This window comes from Onychostruthus taczanowskii, unplaced genomic scaffold, assembly GCF_017590055.1.
Source record: "Onychostruthus taczanowskii isolate IOZ18803 unplaced genomic scaffold, ASM1759005v1 scaffold56, whole genome shotgun sequence".
NCBI classification, from domain to species: Eukaryota; Metazoa; Chordata; class Aves; order Passeriformes; family Passeridae; genus Onychostruthus; species Onychostruthus taczanowskii.
The window spans coordinates 3,201,572-3,226,397 of record NW_024503235.1 but is presented as its reverse complement, the minus strand read 5'-3'; the positions used below and the strand labels follow the sequence as shown (position 1 = coordinate 3,226,397).

At 49.6% G+C, this 24,826-nt stretch overlaps 1 protein-coding gene across 1 annotated transcript in view; it reads left to right on the top strand.

The window, feature by feature from the left end:
• Positions 1–23,073: 23,073 nt before the first annotated feature.
• The window catches only part of GRIK3 (glutamate ionotropic receptor kainate type subunit 3), a 118,312-nt gene continuing 116,559 nt past the window's right edge, over positions 23,074–24,826 (top strand). Inside the window, exon 1 of the mRNA XM_041417571.1 lies at positions 23,074–23,245. Within this exon, the coding sequence (XP_041273505.1) occupies positions 23,131–23,245 (115 nt within the window). The 5' untranslated portion in view covers positions 23,074–23,130. The remainder of the gene's footprint in view (positions 23,246–24,826) is intronic.

The following is a 24,826-nucleotide window of genomic DNA, read 5'->3' as shown; positions in this document are numbered from 1 at the left end:
TCTGTGCAGGTGAATTTTTGCAGGCATCACAAACATCTTCCTGCCTCTACTGAAGGGCACTGTGAGATCCTGTGCACAAAGCAGAAATGAACCAGATTTGGAATCATGACCCAAAGCCTCAGCACAACATCCTGCACTGTCTCAGGACCGCTCGACAGGAGAACAGGCACAGAGATGGTAAAACTGCCAATTCCTCCCCATGCAGCAGCCACACAGGGCTTTTAGGTCTATTTTCCATCAAAGTGGATCTAACAAACACACCTGGAGCTCACTGGCAAACCCTGCTGTGGGCCACCCCTGCTCCCAGAGCAGCTCCAGGAGTGCCAGGGCCACAGGAGCAGCTCAGGGAGTGCAGCAGCAGCCCTGGGAGGAGCAGACACTCGATATCCTGCTGTTAACAGGCAGCCAGCGGAGCTGCAAGACTCTCTAAGTGCCTTATTAGGTTTTATTAATTCTTCCCTAGAAAGTGCTGCCAAGATAGGTGTTGGGCAATTATCTGCAGACAGAGCTGCCACCAGAAATCAGCATCTGCAGAGAGCCCTGTGGAAGGAGCCCTGGTCCCTCTGGAAACGTTCAGTCAGGAGAATTTACAGTGAGTGAAGGGAAACTGGTGAGGATTGCAGCACGAAGCAGCCAGGGCTCTGTGCCCCCAGCAGACTGATTTGTTTGGAGTAATCCCCCACTTCACCAACAGCCCCCAGCCCCAGAGACTGCATCCCTCTGTGCTGGAGCTGAGCACAAGGTGGGAATTATGATGCTTCACCCCTAAGCCTGTAAAAACAAAGAAATTCTGTCTCTTCGTGCCCTACAGCTGAGGTTTCAATGGGCATTTCTGCCAAACAAGGCTGAGGTGGGACACAGACCTGCTAGCTGGTCACCTGCTAAAGAAAACACCTCCCTCTGAATGCCTTCTGCCTGCCAGCTCCAATTCTGACCCAGCTTCTCCCCTAATCCACAGGCTGCAAGGTTTTAGGATGAGAGGTGGCAGGTTCTGTCTCCTGAAGCCTGGAGGATAATTTGGCTGGACTGGCCCCTCAAGACCTGTCTCTGTCTGGACCCAAAAAGCAGCACCTAAGCAGGACTGGCCCCTTCAATGATGCAGTCACAGCCAGCAGCTCCCTGCCAGCCTTTCCAATGCTGGAAATTGCCCCCAATGGCTCACACAAGCTGTGAGAAGCAGGGATGCTCAGGGGCCATGAGCTGGAGAACTTTGTGCCAGGGGCTGCAGTGTCACTGTCATATTTTCTGAAAAATCTCTTCACCAGGATTTCTTCTCCTGGGAAGCTGAGAAGCTTCAGCTTCTCCCTGTTTTGCTGCTTTGGAATGTGATTTGGAGATTGTTTACTCAGCATGTGAATTGCTTTAATTTAATGACCAATCATGGTCCAGCTGTGTCGGGGCTCTGAGGAGTCACGAGCTTTTATTATTCATTCTTGTTAAGCCTTCTGATGTATCCTTTCTCTGTAGTTTAGTATAGTTTTAGCATAGTATTCTTTTAATTTAATATCATAAAATAATAAATCAGCCTTCTGACAACATGGAGTCAGATTCATCTCTTCCCTTGTCCTGGGGACCCTCACCAACACCACACTGCAGCCCAGCCCAGCCCCAGCAGCAGCCTCACCTTACCCAGAGAATTCCCTTTGTGTGAACCTGAGGAGCAGAGCAGCTCATCCCACTGTAACAGGCATTATTCATTCATTTCTTAGCAGAGATATTCAAATTCTTCATCCTTAAAATTAAAGCCTGGCTCTTTGAATCCTGCTCAAGGTGTCTTACCCCGTCTCCCTTCCCTCCCTGTGGTTCTCAGCTCCAGAATTCACACAGGCTGCACAGTTTTGCCTTAGGTCTTTAACAAGAGGAGTTTTGCCACTGCTTATTATCACTAAAATTATGTGTCACCTTGGGTTTTCCTCGCTCACTTTAGCGCATTCTGCTGCTGTCTCCTCCATCTATAAAAGGAAACTTTATGGCTCTTTGCTCTCTGCTTCTTAAAAATTGCATGCAAAAAAGAAAAATATCTCTCTCTCTTCTTTTTTTTTCTTTCTTTTTGTTGTTAATATGCAGAAATAGTTTGTGTTGCACATTCACTGCACAGTGACCTTCTGGCAGAACTGCACAATTGTTCCTGGCTGATGTGAACAAGGTTTTACAGTGGCAAGAGAAATATTGGGGGAAATGTAGATTCTGCACTGACTTCCCACACCTCTGGGGCTTTGCTCCACACCTCGTAAACAAAGGTTTTGTTGACCTGTAACACTCTCAATCCTGACCTCCTTTTAATGCCTCAACCCCAAAATTAGGCACGTTTGTCTGCAGCTGCTGTGGGAGAGGGATCCCAGAGGTCCCTGCTGAGCTCTGTAAGGATACAGGGATGTTACCAGATGAGGAAATTTAAGCCCAAATTCCTTAACAGTTTTTCAGTGAAGAGTCTCATCCCACAAGGCTGTTGAATTAACCTGTCTGACATTTCTTTTCTCTACTGGGACAAGAAAAGCCACTAAATAACAGCCCTGCTATTCCTTAAACCCAAGGGACAATCCAGGAAGAAAAACAAGCATAAATCCCAAAACAAGGAGGGAATGCAGAGAATCCCAACCTCCATAACCAATACAAAATTAATTTTTTTGTTCTGTTTGGCTGCTCTGTGAAACCCCGAGTGACACAGCCTTGAATGATGCAGCAAGGACTCTCCATAGACTCCTCCAGAATTTTCTTGTCTCTCATCATTAGTATCATTTTCACAACTTTAACAAAGAAAAATAAAAATTAAAGATTGAGGTAAACTGAGTCACTCCTGCTTGCAGCAACAGCAGAAGTGCATGTATGGAGAAAAACTATAAGTATGTATGTGTAGAGTGACATTTCCGAATGCAGAGAATCCCAACCTCCATAACCAATACAAAATTAATTTTTTTGTTCTGTTTGGCTGCTCTGTGAAACCCCGAGTGACACAGCCTTGAATGATGGAGCAAGGACTCTCCATAGACTCCTCCAGAATTTTCTTGTCTCTCATCATTAGTACCATTTTCACAACTTTAACAAAGAAAAATAAAAATTAAAGATTGAGGTAAACTGAGTCACTCCTACTTGCAGCAACAGCAGAAGTGGATGTATGGAGAAAAACTAAAAGTATGTATGTGTAGAGTGACATTTCTCACTCTCTATGGAAGTGCTCTCTGTACTTCCAGTCAGGAATTTTTCTGCCACCCAAGGACATCCTTTCCCATTCATGGTCCTCCACAGCATCCAGTACCAAAGCCCTCCTTGCTGTGAAAACAAGCATTTCCCTCTGTTTTACAGCTCCGAATTTGGAGAACAATCTCCAGTTTGGAGAACACCAAATGCAAATCCTCTGCACAGAATATTGCTGCTCCCCCTCTCCTTCCCAGAGGCAATGTTCAGGTCTGTGTGACCTCAGGGGCTACCCCAGCCCTTACAGGCTCTCCAAAATCTACCCTCAGATTCCCAGGCTGATCCCTTTAAACTATTCTCCTGTGGATCCTTTCATCCTGAGAGAGCACAGTTGCCTTCCCCTGGAGTAACTGGGATACTTTTGAAGTTGTTTTGCCAGCATCCACATCGAGCTGGGCTCGGTTTTAATGACATCGCCACGCTCCTCTTACACAGCTACAAAGATTGTTTTGATACTTCAAGAATATTTGACTTGCTAGTCAAAATAAAGTACTAGAAATTGAATAAAAACTGCCCTTGAATGCAGAAATCACTTATTAACATGAACTTGTTCTGTAGGATAGGATCTGGCCTGACTTCCCAATTAGCTCCGACACTGGAGTCTGCTGTCGGAGCCAACTGTGCGAGACACGGGGCTATTAATTAACTGCTGCAGTTTGCCTCAGTTTTTGTCAGCTCCTAAATTGATTTTTCCCTAAGTGACAGGGTGCGTGGCTAGAGCAAGGGCACAAGGAGCTCTTCCTCATTCCAGGGCTGAGCACATCCCCAGGGAGCAGAGTTATCCCAGAGCAGGGCTGGGACCCCCTGCCCAAGGACCTTCCTCCAGCTCAGGGAGTTACCTGAGTATAAAGCCCACAGAGCTGGTATCAGACACATTTTCTAAATAAAAAGAGGCACAGAGGTGCAGCACCTTGATCCTACAGACTCACAGCTGTTTCAACAGGCACCCAAAAATTGGAGAACAGAGAACACCCCATCCCTACTGCAGCTCCACACTGCCAAGCCAGCCTGTCTCATGCTATTTTTTATTATTACTATTATTGCTGAGATGCAGATGAATTAGTTCTCTCGGGGCTTTGCACAATTTTTTATTTTGCTAAGCTGCATTTTCTTTTCCAGAAGCCTTATTTTGATGTAAATCTTGTAAACAGGGGACTGGTTCGTTCAAATGCTGAGCACAAAAGCTCTTCCAAAGGAGTAGATCAAAAGTCTGCAGTTGGCTTAATGAAAGACAGACTGACAATTAGGCTGGGCAGAACTGCGTGGATGGGGGGGAAGGCAGATTTAAGGGTTTAATAACTGCCTGAGAGCACATGGAAGGAGAGATGCAGAACAGTGAGAAGGGGTGGGGAGGATGAACCTTTCTTCATTTTTGCTGTTCTGAATGCCCTCGATGTAAAATGTCCATTGTTAAGGCTCATACAGAAAGGCTATGCACATGCTAAGTGCTGAGGCAGATAGAAAATTGAACAAAACTGGAAATATTGAACCATTTAGAAAAAATTGTTCAATATTTAAAGTGTTTTCTTTCAATCAGGTGTACCCATTGTGCTTTCTTTTCAAGCTGTTGCCATTCCCGAAATGACTACCAGGGGATAATTGTGGTACTTTTCACAAATGAAGCAGAGACAACACAAGAAGAGCAGCAGAGCTGTCAATATCATGGCCAGAACACACAGCTATTGTCATGCCCTGACACCAAAGGCATCGATCCTCCCTCTGCTGCCACTGACAACAGGAAAGAAAAGAGTGGAAGCATGAGGAGGGCTCACTCTGGCTGGGCTGCCTGCATGGCTGAGGGGCAAGAGAATGCTCTTGGCTGGGCTTTGATTGGTCCTGAAAGTTCTTTTTGCTTTGTTTTGAATTCTGCCACACAAATGGGATAAAATAAAATTGCTGGATAAAACCAGAGTACAGGTAGAGCCCAATTCTTCATCACTGGAGCCCATCCTGGGGAACTTGGAAATTAATTAGTACTGTCCCAATGTGCACAGTTACTGTGGCCTGGAGGAGGTTTCTGAGGTGAGAACACACTCACCAGCACCACGAGTGTGTTCCAGGAGCTCCTGAAACAAGAGAGATTGCCATGATATTAGAACCAAAAGTAGGGTAAATGTAGGAAAAGGGATGCCAGATCACGTCAGTTTTACAGAAGCGTTCACTCCCTTTTGAGTCTGAGTAATTTGCAAAGAATTAAAGGCCTGATGAACCCAAAGGGACTTTTAAAGATGCCTGGCACACTGCAAATGAGCTTTGCTGATGGTTGTGTGGAAGGATCGTTTGTATCTGGTGTGAGTAAATAAAAAGTTTTGGATTAAAACTGGCAGGGAGGGTGAAGCTGGATGGCCCTTGGCCAGCAGGGATGTGACACACACCCCACTTGCCACAGACGTGGCTGGGGTCTTTAGATATTAGCCTTTCTATTTTTCAAATCCTGTCCTGCATTAGTGCATAACTCTAAACTCCATATAGAGTGTCAGTTACTGTCCTCACCTTTTGTCAGAAAAAACAATTCCTCCAGGCCTGAGATCCAAGGGCACCCTACAGCCTCAGGCCCCAAAAAGTATAAAGAAAAGTGAATTGGGGGGGCAGGGAGGAACTGGGGATATGTGACTTCATTACCTGAGACTGTAATTGGAGGATTAATCCCAGATGTGTAAATGAACCAAACTTACTTCTGTCTAAAAATCTCCTCACCTGTCGGTTATTTTGGGTGCAGCCTCTGGGAGGCTTTGGCTGCCCAAGGTGTATCTGTTGAAGGCCTTTAATAAATCCCCACTTTATTCTTCTAACTCTGTTCTAGGGAGCCCCCCAGGGCATCATCACTGTGACTGGATGATCCCTCCAGTCCCTTCCATCCCAAGCCATTCTGTGCCTCTCCCACAGCACCTTCCCAGCCCCCAGAGCCCACACAGGGACAATCCTGAGCAGCACAGGCAGGAAAAAACCAAACAACAAACCCCCCAGAAGTTTTATCTGAAAGCAGGGCCCAGAACATCCTGCATGTTAAGCTCTGCAAGCTCATCTCAGGATAAAGTCAAAGAGTTAATGTGGAAGGGAAAAAAGATCCTGCGTTGACTTTTATCTAATCTTAGCTGGACACAGCAGATTATGCAGAACACTACAGAAAGCAGCATAAGCATTTCCTTTGGTACTTGAAATTATTCACATTATCTTAAAAATAAATCATGCCTATTGCCCCTTTGAAGTTCTGTCACTATTTTTAATCGTGGAGCTGGGGCTTGGCTTTTGAGGTGAATTTGTCAGTAATTTATGCTAATAGATTTCTGTGCTGATGCTGTGTGCATCTCTGGATCTGTGGAGATGCCAGAGCCACGATAACCACGGGAACATCAGCACATCTGCACCAGCCTGAGCTGGTGAGCAGAGCCTTGCTGCTGCCATGGCCTGAGTCCTGTCCCCCCCTCAAGCTGCTCCAGCTCACGCACGCCCTTCCTAGAGCCAAAAACATTGCACAAATACGCAAAAATCTGAGATTTGTAGTTTCCCCCAATATGTCTTTTCTTCCTGGGCTCCTGATAAGAGTCTTGCATCTTTAATTTTTTTGGTTTTTAGCGTCTGTAAATGCAACAGCTTTCATTGTCACTTGAATGTCACTGGCAGCAAACACGGATTTTCCACCTCTCATAATGCCCTGGCACGAGGCCGTGGCACATTCAGGGATCATTTCATCAGAGGCATAACACACTAATCTGCTCAATTCCAATTATTTAGCCATATGATCTATGTAAATCTGACCAGCTTGCAGCAGCTTCAGGCCTTGACAGGTTTGTGAGTAATTTTGATCCTGCGATTATTTTGGCAGTTTTAAATCTCCACCATTAACAGGAGGGTGTGAATAACCAGCCCCTACAAAGCAGTGCTCTTGGAGAAGCTGATGCTCCAAGGGCTGAGCTGAAGCACATCTGGTATTCCAGAAAACCAGAAACACACAGATGTTATTTTAGATCTGGAATTTAACACCCCCAGCCAGACTCTGCCAAGGACTGGCTGTGCACATGGCACCAGAAAATTACCATCCTGGCCAAAAAAAAATGGTTTTGATAGCCAGCACAATGGCAGATGCAAGTGGCTCCCCTCAAGCAGAGCCACATCACCCTCCAGGTGATGCCAGGAGAGGAAAAATAATACCTGGTTTCACATCTTATTGCCATTGGCAGCAGGGAAATATTTTAAAGGAAAAACATAAACATTCCAGAGTGACTCTAAGCTAGTTGGTTGCTTTGGTTTACCTCAAACACCAGGGCTGTGCATGGCTCTCCAGGCTCTCTGAGCCTGGTCAGGAAGCTCAAAAAGGGAAAACGCTCAGCCACAGGTAGCTGGCCCAGCCCACCCGGCCAGACCCCACCTGGCCAGACCCCACCCAGCCTCCCCCTCCTCACAGCCAGCACAAAGCATCCTCGCTGAACCAGCTTAATGTAGAATTATGTGGAATGAATCCCCTCAGAATACCTCACCTGTGAAGGGTGATTACACCTCATTTTCATGTAAGGAGGGCCTTAAATAACATCAGGTCTTGCAGGCTTTGCCTGTGCCTGCGAGGGGGAAGGATGGATGTGTAACCTTCATGGGTGAGGGGCTGTGTATTTATTGTGGGGGAATGGAAGAGCAAATAGATCTGTTTGGAAGAAAGCAGGGGAGCTGAATCCCATACATGCTGTGGATGCAGTGCAATAATTTTTTGCTTCTGGGGAGGGAATGCCTCTGTCTGCCTCAGGAAGGAGCCCTGGTCTTCTGAGGAGTCACAACCCCCCTCAAAACCAACACCTAGGAGCCACAGAAAGGGCATTTTTATCTTCAGGCCTTACAATCATTTAGGAGCTAGACATCTGAACTCTCTGTTTGCAAATACAAGCCTAGTATTTCATAAATAAATGGTTTAATGGCAGCAGCTTTGCAGCATAGGAAGGACAGTGAGGAGGAACTGGTGATAATCCCAATATCTGGCAGAGAAGCAGAAATGAATTGCAGAGCTGGCAGCAGCACATCCTGCCTTCCTGCCAGGAATCAGTAGTCTCTGGCCCGTAAGCTTTCTGTTGGACTCTGGATTTAATTTTTTACCCTTCTCTACAAGATCAGTGAAATATCCAGTTTCAAGGCACTTTGTGTCCTATTTTCCCCAAGTTCTATTTCAGATCCTGTTCTTTCAACTCTCTCCTACAGAAACAGAGATGTGAAAGAGAGAGGAAAAGCATTCATAAATCCTACATTAATAACCAATATCAAATTCTACTAGAATTTGCTCAAAAGGAAAGAGAATCAATTGCAGTCTGTTCTCAGTTCTTTAAGGCAGCCTTATATTGTTTCTAACGAAACAAAAATCAATATGAAATTCTTCTTATGGTTCATTTTTTAAAGCTCAATACCAGCTGGGTAATTTGGCTGACAATTATGAATGATCTGTTGTGTCACCAGCCCGGGCTCTGCAGCCTGGGCTGCAATCATGTGTTATTGCTTGCAGGTACATCTCTCACTATTGGTTTACTCTCCACTTTTCCACAATGATCATTCAGAAATAAAGGGAATTTGCTAATCAATCCCATTGACTTGAAAGCAACAGTTATTAATGCCTTCAGTTTGTTGCTGGCTTCTAAACTTTTCGAATCCATTAGCTACAAGCCCCCATTGATTACAAACACACCCCCACACAGCATTGCCTTTCCAAGGAAAAAAACAGAGCTTTTTGACTCCCTTTCCACTGGAGGCACAGCATGGTGGGAAGCCAGCACGAGATGAGCAGGTAATTTCACCACAATGACTTCCTTTGTGAGTAAAAGTGACAAAGCTATTTTTGAAGTGCCTCATTAAAGATGACTTCATTTCATTTCCAAACAATGTATTGTTCTCTTTCCCCTCCTGCCTTCGCCTCCCCAGATCTGTTGTCCTGTTCTTCTAAGTTCTTCTGAGCCTTCTGATGTTTACATTCTTGTAATGAACTTTCTCACACATTTTATGTAAATAATTAATTATTTTGCATTCCTTTCTGAAGGAGGAGAAACTTGATGGACTGTTGGTTTGTGCAGTGTCATTGGAGAGGTGGCACTGTCACCCTCCAATCCACTGCCACTTTTGAAAATCCATAAATGTTGGAGTCAGAAATTAAACTTCCCTTCTTTCCCCTTGGAGGTCCCAGCGTGTGTGTTGTTTGATTTCGTGTCCTGGAGCGACGCAGATCCACAAGCTCGGATCCCTACACAGCTCCACAGCTCCTTCCTCCTCAAGGTTTCCAGAACCACCAGAGGTTCTCCTGGGCCTGTGTCCTGGCAGACCCACTGAGGTTCCAGTGCTGGCCAGGTTTGGCCAGGCTCTGCCAGCAGCCTTTGGCTGTGCTCCAGCTGCCCCTGACACCCTGAATTAGGGGCTGCACAAGGCAGCACCCACCCGGCTCAGAGCACCCACCACCCTGTTGGCAACCCAGCTCAAAAAACCTCTTTGCCCTTTCCTGGGGAGCCCAGAGTCCCCAGAGCCATCCCAGCCCCAGTGGGACCTGTGTGGCCTCTCCCACACTGGAACCACAGCATCTTCCACTGAGACTCGCTCTGAAAAACACATCATAGCCATTTTCACTTTCAGACACAGACACAGCTTTGCTTGGAAAAAAAAAATTAGAATATTTTCTCCCAATAAGAACATCCTCCAACCCCCAGTCCACCTCAGCCAGCCCTTCTGGAGCAACAGGAAATTTGGAATACATTATTTTGGAACAACACGCAGTCAAATGCTACGTGTCACCACTGAGATGCTTGGTCAGCACTGTCCTGGCTCTGTCCCTGCTCAGGCAGATTTGTCCACATAATATGAGGAGGGAGGGAGAGGAAACATCCTCCTTCTTCAGGGTGGAAGAGGGGTTTGATGCCTGCCACTGTTAAAAGATGCTTTTCCTGTGAATTTGCCCCATTTACACAACCCTGGTTATTTTTTTCCCCTAACAGGAAAATGACATTTAAGTGGCCGAGTCTGAATTTAGAGAGACACTGTCAGTCAGCACAGAGCTATGGGAGAGACTCACCAGCCTCTGCTCTGAAGTAGGTCACAGCAACTGTCACAGAATCCCTTCAAACCCATATAAAATCCAATAAGTCTAAGGAAAAAGACCCGTGGAAATGTATCTAATTTGCAAATCACATTGGCTGGGCTCAATTCTGCAAATCATTTAAACATGTTCTTAATTTGACACTAATGAATCAGCTTAGAGAAGTCAAAGATACTTGAAGATCAGATCTGAAGTGCTCAGCATTTTGCACCATCACTTCCCACAAGAGGCAATGTTACTCCAACAGACATTGGTGGCAGTCACACCAGTCACACCAGTTACTCCAGTCACACCAGTCACACCAGTCACACCAGCACAGTTACACCATGCAGGGGAGCCCCATGCTCCCGCAGCTATTTCAGCCTTGAGCCATCTCAAGGTTTACCAGGTGATAATTAAAAAATAAAAAATTTAAGTTTCCAAACAGGAAACTTTGCCATTTTTCAAGCGCAATTTACAAGATGCTGAAAGGGATCATTGTGTTTCATTTTGTGAGGAAGGAAAAAACCCAAAACCACTTTATAATTCTCTGGCATTCAGATGCCCTAAATACATCCAGCCCTGCCAGGGAAATATCATGCTTGGAGCAAGTCTAACATTAGCTGCTTCTCCTCTCAACTGAAAATATTCCTGAAAACATCTGATAGATCCTAAGAGGATCATTCATTCTGCCCCAAAGGCTGTACTGAAGCAACCCAGAGAGGGGATGGGATGGGATCAGCACTGAGGGAAGGTGAACGTGCATCCAGGTCCCACAGCACCATGCCCAAAGGCAGGAGAATGCATCCCTTCTACTGCCTCTGATTTGCAGCACAGCCCCCCGAGGGATGTGCCTCCCATGGGCTGGGTTTCCTACTTTTTATGGGGTGTACAAAAAGAGAGCAGGATTTGGAGAACAAGAGGTGATGGCTTGGACAGATAGAGGGGAAGTGCTGATGAAATTACAAGTGCTTTGTAATTTCCAGTAATTGCCAAAAAGTGAGATGTGGTGCCTTGGCCTCTGTGCTTTGCCAGGTGGAAAAAATAAATTCTTGATGTGAATAAGGGAGGATGAGCAGAGCCCTGGAGGATGCCTGCAGGCACCTGTGCACCGAGAGGAGCCTCAGTGAGGAGCAGCATGAACAAGATTTCTGCAAGTTCCAGGAAGCTTGAAGGATTCCTCACTGAGACAGGAGATTGAAAACCATGGCCCTAAGGAGAGGAAGAGCACGGATGGTGGGGCAGAAAGCTCCTCCACCAGAACCCAGCCAATCCACTTTTTGTCCCCTGGTAAAAGTCCAGTGTGATACCAAACAGGCTGGTCTGCACTGAGTTCAGGCTTGGGAAGCACATCTTACCCCTGTCAGGAAAATTAATCCACAAACATCAGAGGTTTATGTCCAAAAAGGAGATAGAGGAGTCCTGTAACTTTATTGGAATAAAGGGAGAGGTATGGGCCATGCCACCCTGGCACCCACAGAAGACCCTAGCTGTCCACAGGTGTGCAGTCAGTCCTGCCCTGAGCCTGCTCCAACAGCTGGGAGGATGAACTGTTTAGGAAAGTAACTCAGCCCTTCTTGGGAGAGGGGAAATGAGCAGCAGTGTTTTTCCCTATTAATGGCTTGTGATCTGGAGCATGTGATGTGTGCATGCAATGGTGGACTGGAGAAGGAATGAGAGAAAGAAATTCCCTGAAGCCATTTCTGCTTATCCTCCTTCTTGCTTTTGGAGCATCCTCAGGGATTGCCCTTCTCACAGAGGAGTAGCTTTGGAGGAGAAAGAGGGTGACACAGTCTCAAGGAGCTTATTTACAAGTGCTCTTTTCTAAAGATCAATGTGTTGAGCCTGGTGAAGAACGATTTCAATTTTGCCTTGAAAACTTGGATCAAACACTGCTGACGATGCAAACTTCCCTGCCATCCAGAGATTAAACTTGTTCTGCTGTTTTTAATGGGGGCCTGAGTGCTTTGCTTGCCAGAGGCTCTCAGCACCGTGCTCCCTCTTGGAGCAGAGTCTGAGAGCACCCTGCAGAAATAATCCAGTTGTGACTGCACGCTGCTCAGGAGGCGCCTGATGCGTCAGCACCGAGTTGGACCCGGGAGCTCCCCACAGGACACAACTGCAGAGCCTTCAGAAAACTGGGAAAACTGTGCAAAGACAAGACAAAAAACACAGCAGTCGAACCAATTTGATTTCATTCTAGATCACGACAGGCTCTTATGACCTTGAACAACAGACAGTGATGGAGAGCGCGATGGCAGAGCGAGGACACGAGTGTCCTGTGCAGTGCCTGAGTTTACAAGAGGTCTATATTCAAACATCCAAAGCAATTTACAGCCAGAGGTACCCTTGGCACACGGCATCTCCTGGGAGCTGGCTGTCTGGCTGAGGCTGATCACCCTTGACTTCACCTAGAGCTGCTCACTCCCTGAGCCAGCAATCAATCCTGCAGGCTGCTGGCCCCTGAGGCTGGCTGCTTGGAAGTGTGCACTCAGGAAAAGCTGCTGCTGAGGGAATGACCTGCCTCACCTCGTGCCACTGCACCTGCCCTGTGAGGTACATCACCCACCGGGGTGAGAGGAATGAGGGATTTGTCTTTACAAACTGGTTCTGGGTCTGCTGGTAGATAAAACCAGCAGTGAGAGATAAAAGAAACCATGGGAAGGGCTAGGCCTACATCATGGTGATGTCGGCCCAGCCTACATCATGTCCCATGCCTTTTTGGGACAACCTAAAAACAGAGGCCAGACAAAATTAAGGGAATAAAAAGCAGTTATATTTATTGAAGGGCCTTCAGGTGCATTTCAGGCAGACAAAGCCCCCCAGGGGCTGCACCCAAAATGGACAATGGGTCACAGGTTTCACACTTTTATAAGTTTGGGCCATTTGCATACTGCATCTTCCAATTATAGCTTCAGTTAATGAGGTAATTTACCCCAAGTGTGCTCCCCCCAACTCACTTTTGTTTCCATCTCTCAGGCCTGAGGCAGTGAGGTCTGCTGCACCAGAATGCAGCACATTTTTAAAAACCGGTTTGTTTTCCATCTCTTGAAATTCATTTTCTCTGTTTTCCTACCACCATTAAAATGCCAAATAAACATCAGATTAAAAAAAAAATTAAAAGCAACATTTCTTCCTTCCTCTGAATAGTAATACACACTCTCTAGGCCTTGATTGCCAGGCCTGGAGAAGGATTGTTGTGTCTGCCCAAAAGGAGAAAGCAGCAGCTCACACTGTGAGTGGAGTTTGGAGTTACACATTAAAGAATTACAGGATTACAAACATATGAAAAATATAAAAGCTGAAATCCTGAGGCATCACGGGGAGCCCTGGGGCCCCCCAGCCTAGGCTCCTGCCCCTTCCTGAGCCGCTCTCCACCGCCCTCAGCCTTTGGGTGTGCTGCTCTCTCTCTGCCTGCTCTTCATTTTGCCTCTGAAGTGAAAAGCCTTATTAAACTCATCCTCAGTCACTTCAGAGTGGCAGACGAGGCTGCCACGCTCCGCCAGCCACTGATTTATTAGTCACTTCTGCAAGACTTTAATCTACTCGGAGGGTTTTTCCTTCTCTTTTCCCAATTCATAAATGGGTATCTTTATATTTAATCTCTAGTCAAACTACTCTGTACTTGACCTTTAAACTGCTACATGAGGGTGTGTAATTGCCTCTCTCCAGGCCACGTCTGCCCACTAGGAGTGGCTGAGCCCCAGGAGAGCAGAGCTGGGATATTTTGCTCACCCCCACTTCCAGGCTCACTGAAATATTATATGAGGATTGTGATGGCTTTCCTGGAAAGAGATATATTTGCTTCCAGTCAATGCAGAAAGGCACCTGACTCCCCTGGTGGGATGTAGAAATAAGTGCTAACAGATCTATTACGTGTGATTTTGCCCTTCATTTATTAAAAAACAGCCACTCAGCCCAGTCCAGCATCAGCCTCCCCCCATCTTGGACAAAGTGGGCATCACACCGCCAGCCAAGTCTTGGATACAATGAAATGCCTTGGGGATAAAAAATATAAAATTAAAATTGTGCGGAACACATAATTTTGGCAAGACCTTACTCTCCCTTCCCCCAGGGAATGCTTATAAACCAAAAATAGTTATGCAAAATTATGCTTTTTTTGGTTTTTGTTTTATACTGTAAAAAGGCAACACAAAGTGCTTCTCTGTGTACAAATGCTTTAAATATCAGATGTTTACTGGACACAGTTCTGGCTTTTCCTTTACATTTGAAAAAAGCAAATGCCTCCCATGGAAAAATTATGGAAATAAACTAGGAAGAGAGGCTCGTTATTTTTCCAAGGGATTTTCACACCAAGTTTCAATATGCAAGTCACGCTCCCACCATGGAGGACTGTGCACAGATACAATCTAGTGAAGATTTTGTGTACACTGTGTAAAATAAAGCCACTTCAGCTTCATTTTGCTTGTGCTAAGAGCTGCTTAAATGTATTATTCTTCTGCCTCGTCACCAAACAGAAACAACACACAGAAACAGCAGCAAAATTAAATTAAGGGATTTAGCTCCAATTTAGAGCCACGAGAAGAAAATGTCCTGTATGAGACACCTCCAGAGCCTCTGCTGGGGGATCTTTGAGCCCTGCATCTGCTGCGCTGCCATAAGGAACCGTCTGGAAATGGTTTCCAAAAAAAGCCACCCTCAGCTTGGCCTGAGGCACAGCATCTTCCAGCCTCTCCTCCAGGGGGATGTCAGCAGCTGCCCAAGGTGCTCAGTGGCACCAGGCAGTCCCCCAGCAGCAGCAGCCATCCCCAGCATCACTGGTGGGATTTGGGAGAAACAGGAAAACCAGAGTGCAGCACATTTTTAAAAACCGGTTTGTTTTCCATCTCTTGAAATTAATTTTCTCTGTTTTCTTGCCACCATTAAAATGCCAAATAAACATCAGATTTAAAAAAATGCAGTATTTCTTTCTTCCTATGAATAGTAATACACATTGGAAGCCTCCCACACTTCCCTTTCAATCTACAAATCCCCACGTGCTGCACAATCTCCTTCCCATGGGAAAGGACATGAACCCATTCATTGCTTGCTCAGCTGAGAAGTGCCAGAATTAACCTGGTGCCCAGACACTGGCAACTGGGAATAAAAGGGATTGAACTGATCCAATGGTCTGGTTTAGGAGGGGTCTCACAGCAGCTTAAAACAAGGCCACTGGAAATCCCTGCTCCAGAGACACCTGTCTTGGTTTGGAAAGCCAGGTGTCTGCTAAGAAAGGCAGGAGCCTTCCCTGAAATGCAAAAATGTGAACCCCCCTCCAAATTGCTATGGAATACAATTGGCTTGGCAATCCAGGACAGCTCCTCACACCCCAGGATCAGAGCTGGGAGGGAGGAGCTGGCCGTGGTGGCTGATGGAGAGGTTCTCCCTCCATGCAGGCACACTGCTTTCACTGGACACAAACAAGCCTGAAAAACAAAACATTTGTATTTGACGGTGGTTTTCTGCACTACCCCCTGCCCTGCTGCCCATCAGAGCTGCGGGCACTGCCCACTGCAGCAGGAAGCAGGGACACAGCCAGGAGCAGGCAGGACACTGGGAATTGCTATTTCATTATCCGGGCAGGACAGTGGGAAAAGTGGGCTCTGCAAATCTTACAGAGACTGGGCTTTGAGGCTGAAATTGTGGGAGATGCTTGGGGTGGTTGCAGGTAACCACAAGGAGCTTGGCTGAGAGGTGCCAGGTGAACACAAGGATCATCCCAGCCCCTGAGCCAGCTCAGGGCAGGGCATGGCATTCCCTGTGCCCTCTCACAGCCCTGCCCAAAGCTGGGATCCCTCCATAGCTCAGGGTCAGCTCATTTTCCTCTGGCAGGCAGATAATTTTTGCCTCCACACATTTAACACTCCTCATTTAACATTCCATTCATTTAGCATCTCCTGTGGGCAGCACCCCCTGCCACGGGAGAGCTGCTCCCTCCAGCCCCCCTCTCCCTTCCCAGGGCAGGGATCCCCTTGTCCCCACACATCAGGCCAGTAGGTACAGCCAGATCCACCCACAGCTTCTCACCCAACGTTTAAACTTCCTCTGAACGTGCTGGAACAACCAAGAAATTTGCTGTGAATTGGAAATGGACCAGAATTTGCAGGGACTGGGCAAAACAACTGGCTGCAGCTGGCCAAATTAATTCCCAGCGTAATTCCACTGAAGTGGAATGTAACAGGCATTTGAAATAACGTGATCTTTTCTTGCCCTTTGCATGTGTAGAAGGGGAAAAAAAAAAAGGTACTAACAACTCATTCCCAATCTTTGCACGGGTAATTAACCATGTGGGGAGCAAAGAGCCCTGTGCACTGCCAGGCTGGCAGGTGCCCAGCCTTCTGCTCTGCCAGTTGGTACCTTTGTTGAGGAGAAAAAGGAGCTGCCCTGGCTGGGTGTGTACAATGGACACGCGCTGGGGCTGACAGGTCACACACAAATCAAATGAGAGTGGAGCAGAATGCCATGGAGCATACCAAGTTTCTTTGTAAACTGGTTCCATGCAAAGATAATAGCGAGCAGAGGCTAATGCTGCAGTCTCTAATTTTCTTGTCTGACTAAGCAGGCATAATTTACACCCATCAGTTGCAAATGGCTTCTCCCACCAATCCTAAAGATAGAGGACTTTTTTTTTTTTTAAGGGGAAAAAAAAAAAAAGGAAAAAAAGATGATTTCCTACCTCTGCAGAAAGAGGATGAAAAACACATGCAAAGGCTGTCTGACACAAATATATATTTTCACTCAGCTAGTTCAAAGAGATCATCTTGCAGCCCAGAAACAGGAGACCTTGATGGAACCAACTGGCCAAAAAAGCTTCTTCTGTCAGATACGAACACAGGGGGTGATAAAGACAATAATTTGAACTGGTCTTACTTAGTCATTTGCTCCCTGTTGCCCTTTTCAGCCCGTTTGACACGCTGCAATTGTACAAATTCAGCTGCTGCTGCACGAGGCTGACAATCAGCCGGGATGCACGTGGCTCCATTCCACAAGCCCCGGGGGATCTGTCACCTCTCAGGTGCCAGGACAGCTCTGTCCCTGCTCACAGCCACACATCACATCCAAAAAGGCCAGGCAGGTCTCTGCATCCTCCCTTGCTCACCTTCCTGGGGTGGCTCTGTCCATTGGGGAGTGTCTGGTCCAGACTGCCAGAGCACCAGGTTCAGACCAAGATGCCCTCAAAGGCAGGGGCTGACCAAAGGGGCCCTGCCAGGGGTGCCCAGTGAGTGTTTGGCTGCACAGGGTCCATGCAAGAGCTGGCACGGGTGGAGCTGCCCCAGAGCCAGGGGGGCTGAACCATCTCCCAAACTCCCATCTCCCCGTGCCACCCAAGGGTCCCACAGCCCCACTGTGCCCTGCCAGTGGGAGAAGGCAGACCCCCAAGGTCTGGCATCCCTGGTGCCAGGGCTGGGTGCTGCTGCTGGTGCAGAGACCCTGCTGGGTCTGTGCCAGGTGTGTGACACTGAGCCTGCAGGGCGCCTTGGGACAGGGCAAACTGCGGCAAAACTGATTAAAATAATAACAAGATTCACACCCTTTGTTATTGTCTCATTCAAAGAGGCTTCATTAGCCTCAGCCACACCAGCTCCAGGCAGGAAAGTCCGGGGAACCTCTCTGGCCATTGTTTGAAGGGTCATTGTGCACTCCCAGCACAGCCCTTGTCTCACCCCCATTTCTGCTCGGCTGGAAAAGGGCAGAGGAAGAAACTGGTGCTGCAAACACCCCCGCGGGAAGGAAGGAAGGGCCAATTCGCATCTCCTGCCAGCCTGGGGACGTTGGGGACAAGCTCTCGTACCTGCTCCCAGCAGCTCTGCTGGCTGCGAGCAGCTGACGGAGCTGGGAGCCGGCAGGTCCCGGCTCCCGCTGCTGCGGGGTGGGATTTGCACGGCAGGGGTGATGCCAGCCGCATCTGAGAGCACCGAGAGCGCCCTTTGATGTGCTCAGGCACACGGGCCCCAGCGGGGCTCTGCTCTGAGCTCCGGCAGGCAGCCCAGCCAAGGAGAGAGCGCAGCACTGCTCCCAGCCCTTTCCCACTCTCCCAGCTTCTGTGGGGCGTCGCTGCTCTGGGTTTGACAGGAGCTCGCGTTCTCCCAGCGCGTTCTCCTGACTTTCACAATAATGTATTCAGCAGAACTGGATACATTTCAAACCAGCTATTATACCACGGTATGTTCCAACACAAATATATGCAGTGTAGCGAAGCAACAATTCCGCGAGCAGCGCACAGACTGCAGAAACCTCACATTTCCTACCCCGGACAGAGCAGCCACACCTTCACCACGGGAATTTATTAGAGAATAAACCTCACAAAAACCTAAGCGGGAAACCACCCCACTTTGGAATCAGCTGCCCAGCAGCACAGCACACGAGTTGGCAGCACTCCCCTCTGCCCCGGCCCCACCTGCCTCCATCCCAAGCACACAAACCCTGCTGCAGGCAAGGCACGAACACAATGCCTCTCCCTTCCAGATGGAATGCCGAGTAAAGAAGTGGGAATTTTCCCCTCTTCCCTACGCCCCACAACAAGCAAGATGCAACACAAATTGCAGTGAGGCGAATGCGGATGGCTGGGGTTTGCTTTTGCAGGAGCTGCTGGAGCGTGGGTGGCAGCGTCACCTCATCCCGGCTGCTGGCACGGAGTTAAAGCCTCTCCCAGAAGAGGCACCGAGCAGACCCAAACTCCTCGGGCAAACCCAGCTTCTCCTGCGGCACTGCCGTGCCCAGCCCAGCTCAGCCTCAGCGCTCCTCAATGCCAGCACAGCTCCCGGATGGCTACACCCAAAGGAATCCTCCTCACAGTATCGAAACTTGCCATTTAAACCAGCAAACCTGCCGTGGCACAGCTGCAGGAGCCAAAATGAACCGGAGAGTTGGAGTGCGGGGAGGAAGGAAAGGAGGGATCCTTCATAATGGATCTGTGAACCGCGGGCTTCAATTCAATTTAGCGAGCCATCAATCAAGCTGCGGGTGTCAGAGCGAAGGGCCGGAGCCGGGACGGTTTCAGTAGAGGGCACTCAAGTCCCAGAAATCCACGTTTCCCAGGTATATTCCCTCTCTGATGTTTTAGGAGCCGACTTCGGCACATGAATCTCGGTAATGCGAGCGCTGAGCCTCATAACTCAGATTGATTGTGGTTCTATTAGACCTGATGCATATAAATCTAAACAAACACATGTGGATGGAGCTAATTCCAACGAACCAGTTTAGATACCATTACAGAAATAAAGAGAAGCCTCTTTTTCTTCATTAGTATTGAAAAATGCTATAGCTATAGAAATGCTCATGTCTCTTTCTGCCAGGTTCATAGTTCTGCTGCTGCTCTAAAGCATTAGTCTGATTTGAAAATGTATTTTGTCAATCGGCATTTTCCTCTAGATATTAATAATCTCAACACTATTTTCCACTTTTGCAAGTGGTTCCCTTTCATATTCAAAAATAAGAAGTCTTAAATCAGTGTCTTGAGAACACCCATAAACGTACAGCTTTATTTGTAGGTGAGAGGACTGAATTTTTTATGTCTATAAAACCCCCATAAGATGTACACAATTTCAAATCTGACTTGTGTAATACCTGGAGCTCTAAATACCACAAATATTCATTGTAAAAACAGCAGTATGAAAAAATAACATCCAAATATCTCTCAACAAACTCAAAATAACAAATCAACTTCTCCTCACTGGTACACTATGTTCACAAGTTATAAATATACCAAAGTTTGCATTAATTGATACACTCTTAAATGATGAATTACCACATTAAAGCTATTTTCACAGCACTTATGAACTGGGCAAAGATGTTGTATTTTTAGCATCGCTGTAACAAGTCATCCAAAGCCAAAGCCCTTCTGCTACCTTTGATTGTCCTCAAGGCACAGCCAAAGATTCCTGAAGGAAGTCCTGACTGGTGTAAATCCTGCTCCCCAGGCCAGCATCCCACTGGGCAGCACTCACCTGGGAAGCAGCACTGAGCCAGAGCTCTGGGCTCATGAGGAGCTCTATCAGCCTTCCAGGTTCTTCCTTCTTCTGTCCAGCCATCCTGCCTGTGCTGTAATTGTCCATCACAACCTGGCTCTGGCTCCAGGAGAAGTCTGGCCTGGCAGCTGAAGGTCATTGCTCACAGGTCTGCAGCCCCTCCATGGGCAGCAGGTGAAATTGAGTCTTTTATAGGGCAAAAAAACCCCCAAGCAGCAATGGTGCAACACCTGAGAGAAGTTTCCAAAATGCCCTCTCTGTAATCCTGGCACAGAGCAGCCCTGGGATGCCCTGGGTACTGCCCAGAGAGAGGAGCACTGCCAAGTGACACGAGAGGGACGGGTTAGGGACAGTGTGGGAACACAAAGGGAGGGAGACACAGTCATGGTGGGTTAGGGACGGTGTGGGGATGTGGGAATACAGAGGGAGACACAGCCATGGTAAGCTGGGGAGAGTGTGGGGATGTGGGAATGCAAAGGGAGGGAGACACAGCCATGTGAGCTGCTCTGCTGAACACCTCAGGTTGCTTTGGGAAGGAGAAGTCATGAAAGCCCATGAGTAGCCCTGGAGTGTTCCTCTGCCTGTGCCCAAGCTCGACTGCTGTGGTAATTTCTGGTACAGGGCTGTTCCTGTCCTGCCCTCTCTGACCTACGTGCAGGAGATGAGGACTGTCCATGACCTCCACACACCCATCTGCCACTAATCAAATGATTTAATACAAAATAAACTATTTGTGCTGCTCTGCAGTAGGATCCAGAGGCTGAAGCTGAGGTTGGAGCCTTATCAGTGCCTGGTACTGACAGAAAGGCAGGAAGCAGCATTCCAAACTAATAGAATATTTCCTCCCAGCTACAGTTTAATTTAAACACTCCACAAAATCAAACCTCTACTCCATGTGCTGGAGTCTGCAAAGAGCAAAGAACAGCCACCCCCGAAACAGCCCTTTTTACCTGCTCCCTCCCAATAGCTTTGTGGGGCTTTTTTATCTGCAGGTGCAAAGAGTCACCAGGTTGTGACATTTAATTTTATAACAAGTTCACAGAAACAGCTGTCCTTCACTTAAGCAGTATTTAAAGAAATTTTCTTCCATGCCCTTTTGCTAAATCTTATCCGTGTTGGTGTCAGGAGGGATAAAAATATCCTTAACACGAGCCAGTCTTTTCTGTAACCGTCTTAGCACAGGCAGGGAGGTTCGGGCTGGGAGCTGGAGCCTCGGCCCTGCCCACAGTCAACACCAACAATCCCCCTCCTCCGAGACCGAGCTTGTGGCAGCGCCTGGAGGAGGCCGAGCAGCCCCTCTGCCTCGGGGCTGAGGAAGGAGTAAGACGAGGAAGAGGAAGGAGTAAGACGAGGAAGAGGAAGGAGTAAGACGTGCCCTCCACCACGACACAGTGCTGAGACCCCAGGCCATGCTCAGCTGCACCTTCCCAGCGAGGCACCGGCCACACCACGGCCCAGGGAGGCACCGCAACATCCCCGGGAGGGGCTGGTCCTGCCCCGGCCGTGTAGCCAGAGACTCTTCCAGCTTTTCCTTATGATCCCGTGCTGATGACGGCTGTCACACTCCCCGGCCAATCCCCCACTGCTGCTGCTGTACCATCAGCCAGAGCCAGGAACCACTGCAGTGGGCACGCAGGGAGTCCCCCGCCTGTCCACCTCCCCGCAGCGGTCCCGCACTCGCTGTTTGCTGGCAGAGGCGACACGCAGCAACTTCTCTTTGAGCTGTAGATCAATAATGACTTGCAGTGTTCCTCCTCCAGTCCACACACCCCGGCTCCCGGAGGCTGCTCCGGGATGGGGCTCTGGAGCAGAGTGCAGGACGGCGATCAGCATTTCAGGATGCCGAGCTTGCTGCTGGCAAGGAAAATTAAAAGGATGAGCCGATACAGAGTAATAGTATGTTTGTAAGAAAATTAAAGATTTGCTCTTCAGCTGTTCCAGGCTGGAGTTAGCAGACAGCTGGCAAATGGGAACGATTGGAAATGATGGAATAGATCAAATTATTTAAATGAGGAAAAAAGAAATTCACCCTAGCCTGGCCCAGCACGTTGACAAAGCAGCTCCCGGTCCGCTGCACGGGCAGCCCTTTGTCTCTGTCACCGAGGTCATTAAACTCCCGGCTGCGGAGCGCGGGCCGGGCGCCCGCCGCGGTAACCCTGCTGCAGCGGCCCCGGCCCCTCCCGCCCCCGGGACACCGGCCCCAGCCCCAAACCCCCTGCCCGGCCTCTCCCGGCGCCCGCCGGCGAGGACACGGGGACCCCGGGGTCATAAGTGACCCCCGAGCGCTTGGGGGACACCGGCCACCCCGCGATCTGCGTGACAGGGCTCCGTCGGGGGCAGAGGGAACAGAGACGCTGCCGGGACCCCCGGGGCCCTTTCGCCATCTCCCCCCGCCCCGCGGTGCTCGCCGAGGGTCCCCTTGGCATCCCGCCCCACGCCCGCCGCCGGCGCTGCCCTCACCCCGGGGGAGCGGGCGGGTCCCGGGGTGTCAGCGGTGTGTCAGCGTGTCGGGTGTGTGTCGGGTGTGTGCCGGGGTGTGTGTGTGTGTCGGGGGTGTGTGTCAGGGGGTGTGAGTGTGTCGGTGTGTGCACGCTCCACTCCGGGGCTTTGCGCGAGCCGCGCATCAGCGGTAGGAGGGGACAGAGCCGCTCCTGGGGCGCACCGGCAGCCCCGGCTCCGCAGGTGCCGCCCGACCGGCACCGGCACCGCACGGCTCGGAACGGCCCGGCTCGGCTCGGCTCGGCACGGCGCGGAAAGGAGCGGCCGGAGCTGTGGCTGCCGCGGGACGGGCCAGCGCGGCCGCTCTAAGATGTGCCATGAGCCGCCCGGCCCCGGCGCCGAGCGGCCGCTCCGCCTGAGCCCCGGGCAGCAGCCGCCCGCGTCCCCGCTGGCCCTGGGGCCGTAGGGCCGCGCCGGCCCGCGACCTCCCCAACGATGCCCCATCTCTGGCCGGCGCTTCGCCGCGTCCTCTGGGAATACTGGGCAGCGCTCCTGGTCGGCGGCTTCTGGGGACAGAGCTCGCACGGGATGCCGCATGTCATCCGGATCGGTAAGGGCCGGCGGCGGTGGAGGGAGAACTTCGGGGCCGGGGCGGAGAGAGCACTGCCCGGGGCCGCGGCGGGGAATGCGGTACCCGGGGCTGCGGGATGCGCTGTCCGATGCCGGGGCAGAGGTTCCCCCGGTGAAGGATGCCCTGGCCGGTGCCGGGGCGGCGCGGCGAGGCGGGGGCTGTGTCCCGGAACGGAGCGGGCAGCGCTCTCGGTGCGAGCAGCCGCCCCGGGCGAGGTGCGAGGGGGGTGCTGGGCACCTTGCGAAAAGGAGAGGAGAGTGCTGTCCCTCTGGAGAGTGGGGTGCTGATTCCCCGGGGAAGGGGGACGCTTTGCTCCCGGAAAGGAAGAATGCTTTGCCTCTGGAGAGGGAGGATGCTGAGCCCCCAAAACGGGGGATGCCGAGCACCCGGAAAGGGGGGATGCTGATTCCCTGGAGAAGGAGGATTTTTGTTCACAGAGATGGGGGATGCCGAGCCCCCGGAGAGGGGGGATGCGGAGCTTGTGACGAGGAGGGCTGCGGTACCCGGTGCGAGGAAGGCTGTTGAGCCTGCGGCAATAGGGTGTTGTGCAGGCGTGCTTTGACCCAGGGCTGGATGTGCCCAGAACAAGGGACAGACAGCCCGGGGGGCCCGCGGCACCGAGTCCCGCTGCCTGGAGGATGCCAGTGGGCTGGCTCCGCTGCAGCTGCTGCTGAGGACCAGGCGTGTTTCATTAAATTGCTGAGGTTCTGGGGAAAATTAATTTTTAATAATGTTACATAAAGTAATTGCACAGATAACATCCTGGGAATGAGTCTGCGATCTTTCTTTTTCTAATTAAACGAGATACTTGTTTTAATCATGTCATGTAAAGAACGGCGCTGATTTCTGTTACATCCCATGCACTTTACCATTGGTACACATTCCCAGGGATTTGCTGTCTGCCCACTAAAAATTACAAGGATAGGTTTACCTGCCTTTTGACGGTTCAAATTTTAACTCAGAAAAACCAGTGAAAACGGAATAGATTTGTGAATAATTTTAGCTGGGGAAAAAAAAAAAAAAAAAAAAAAAAAAAAAAAGGTTCTTACTTATGCCAGTGCAACTGCACAGCAGCAATGTGAAAGCCAGAAAGAGAAAAATGCTGCTCCTGAGGGATAGGTGCTTTTTGAAGTGAAACACTGTCACCTCCAGCACGGCTTGAAGTGTCTGCATGGCCCAGATCATCTCATGGACAAGGGCTTGATTCCTGCAGGGTGAGCATCTGGTCTCCCCCAGACTTCCGTGAATGGGGCACTCCAGGCAGATGTTATCCCGTGCACATTGTGGTGCCAGAAATATTGGTGGAAAAGGTTAATGGATCTGCCTCCGGGCCTGGGGCCCTGGCGGCTGCTGAACTTTCACCAGAGCCAAGCTGTTTAGTATGCTCAGCCTCCGCCTGGAACAGCTGGAAATGTTTTGTGCCACACAAACCCGCTCCCAGGAAAGCTCCGTCGCTGCTCACAGGGCGCGCTGGGCTTCGCCAGTCCCACTGCAGGAGCGGGGAGGAGGTGTCCTGCTGGGAGAGCCCCCCCGTGTGTCACCAGCCTGTCCCCAGCGAGC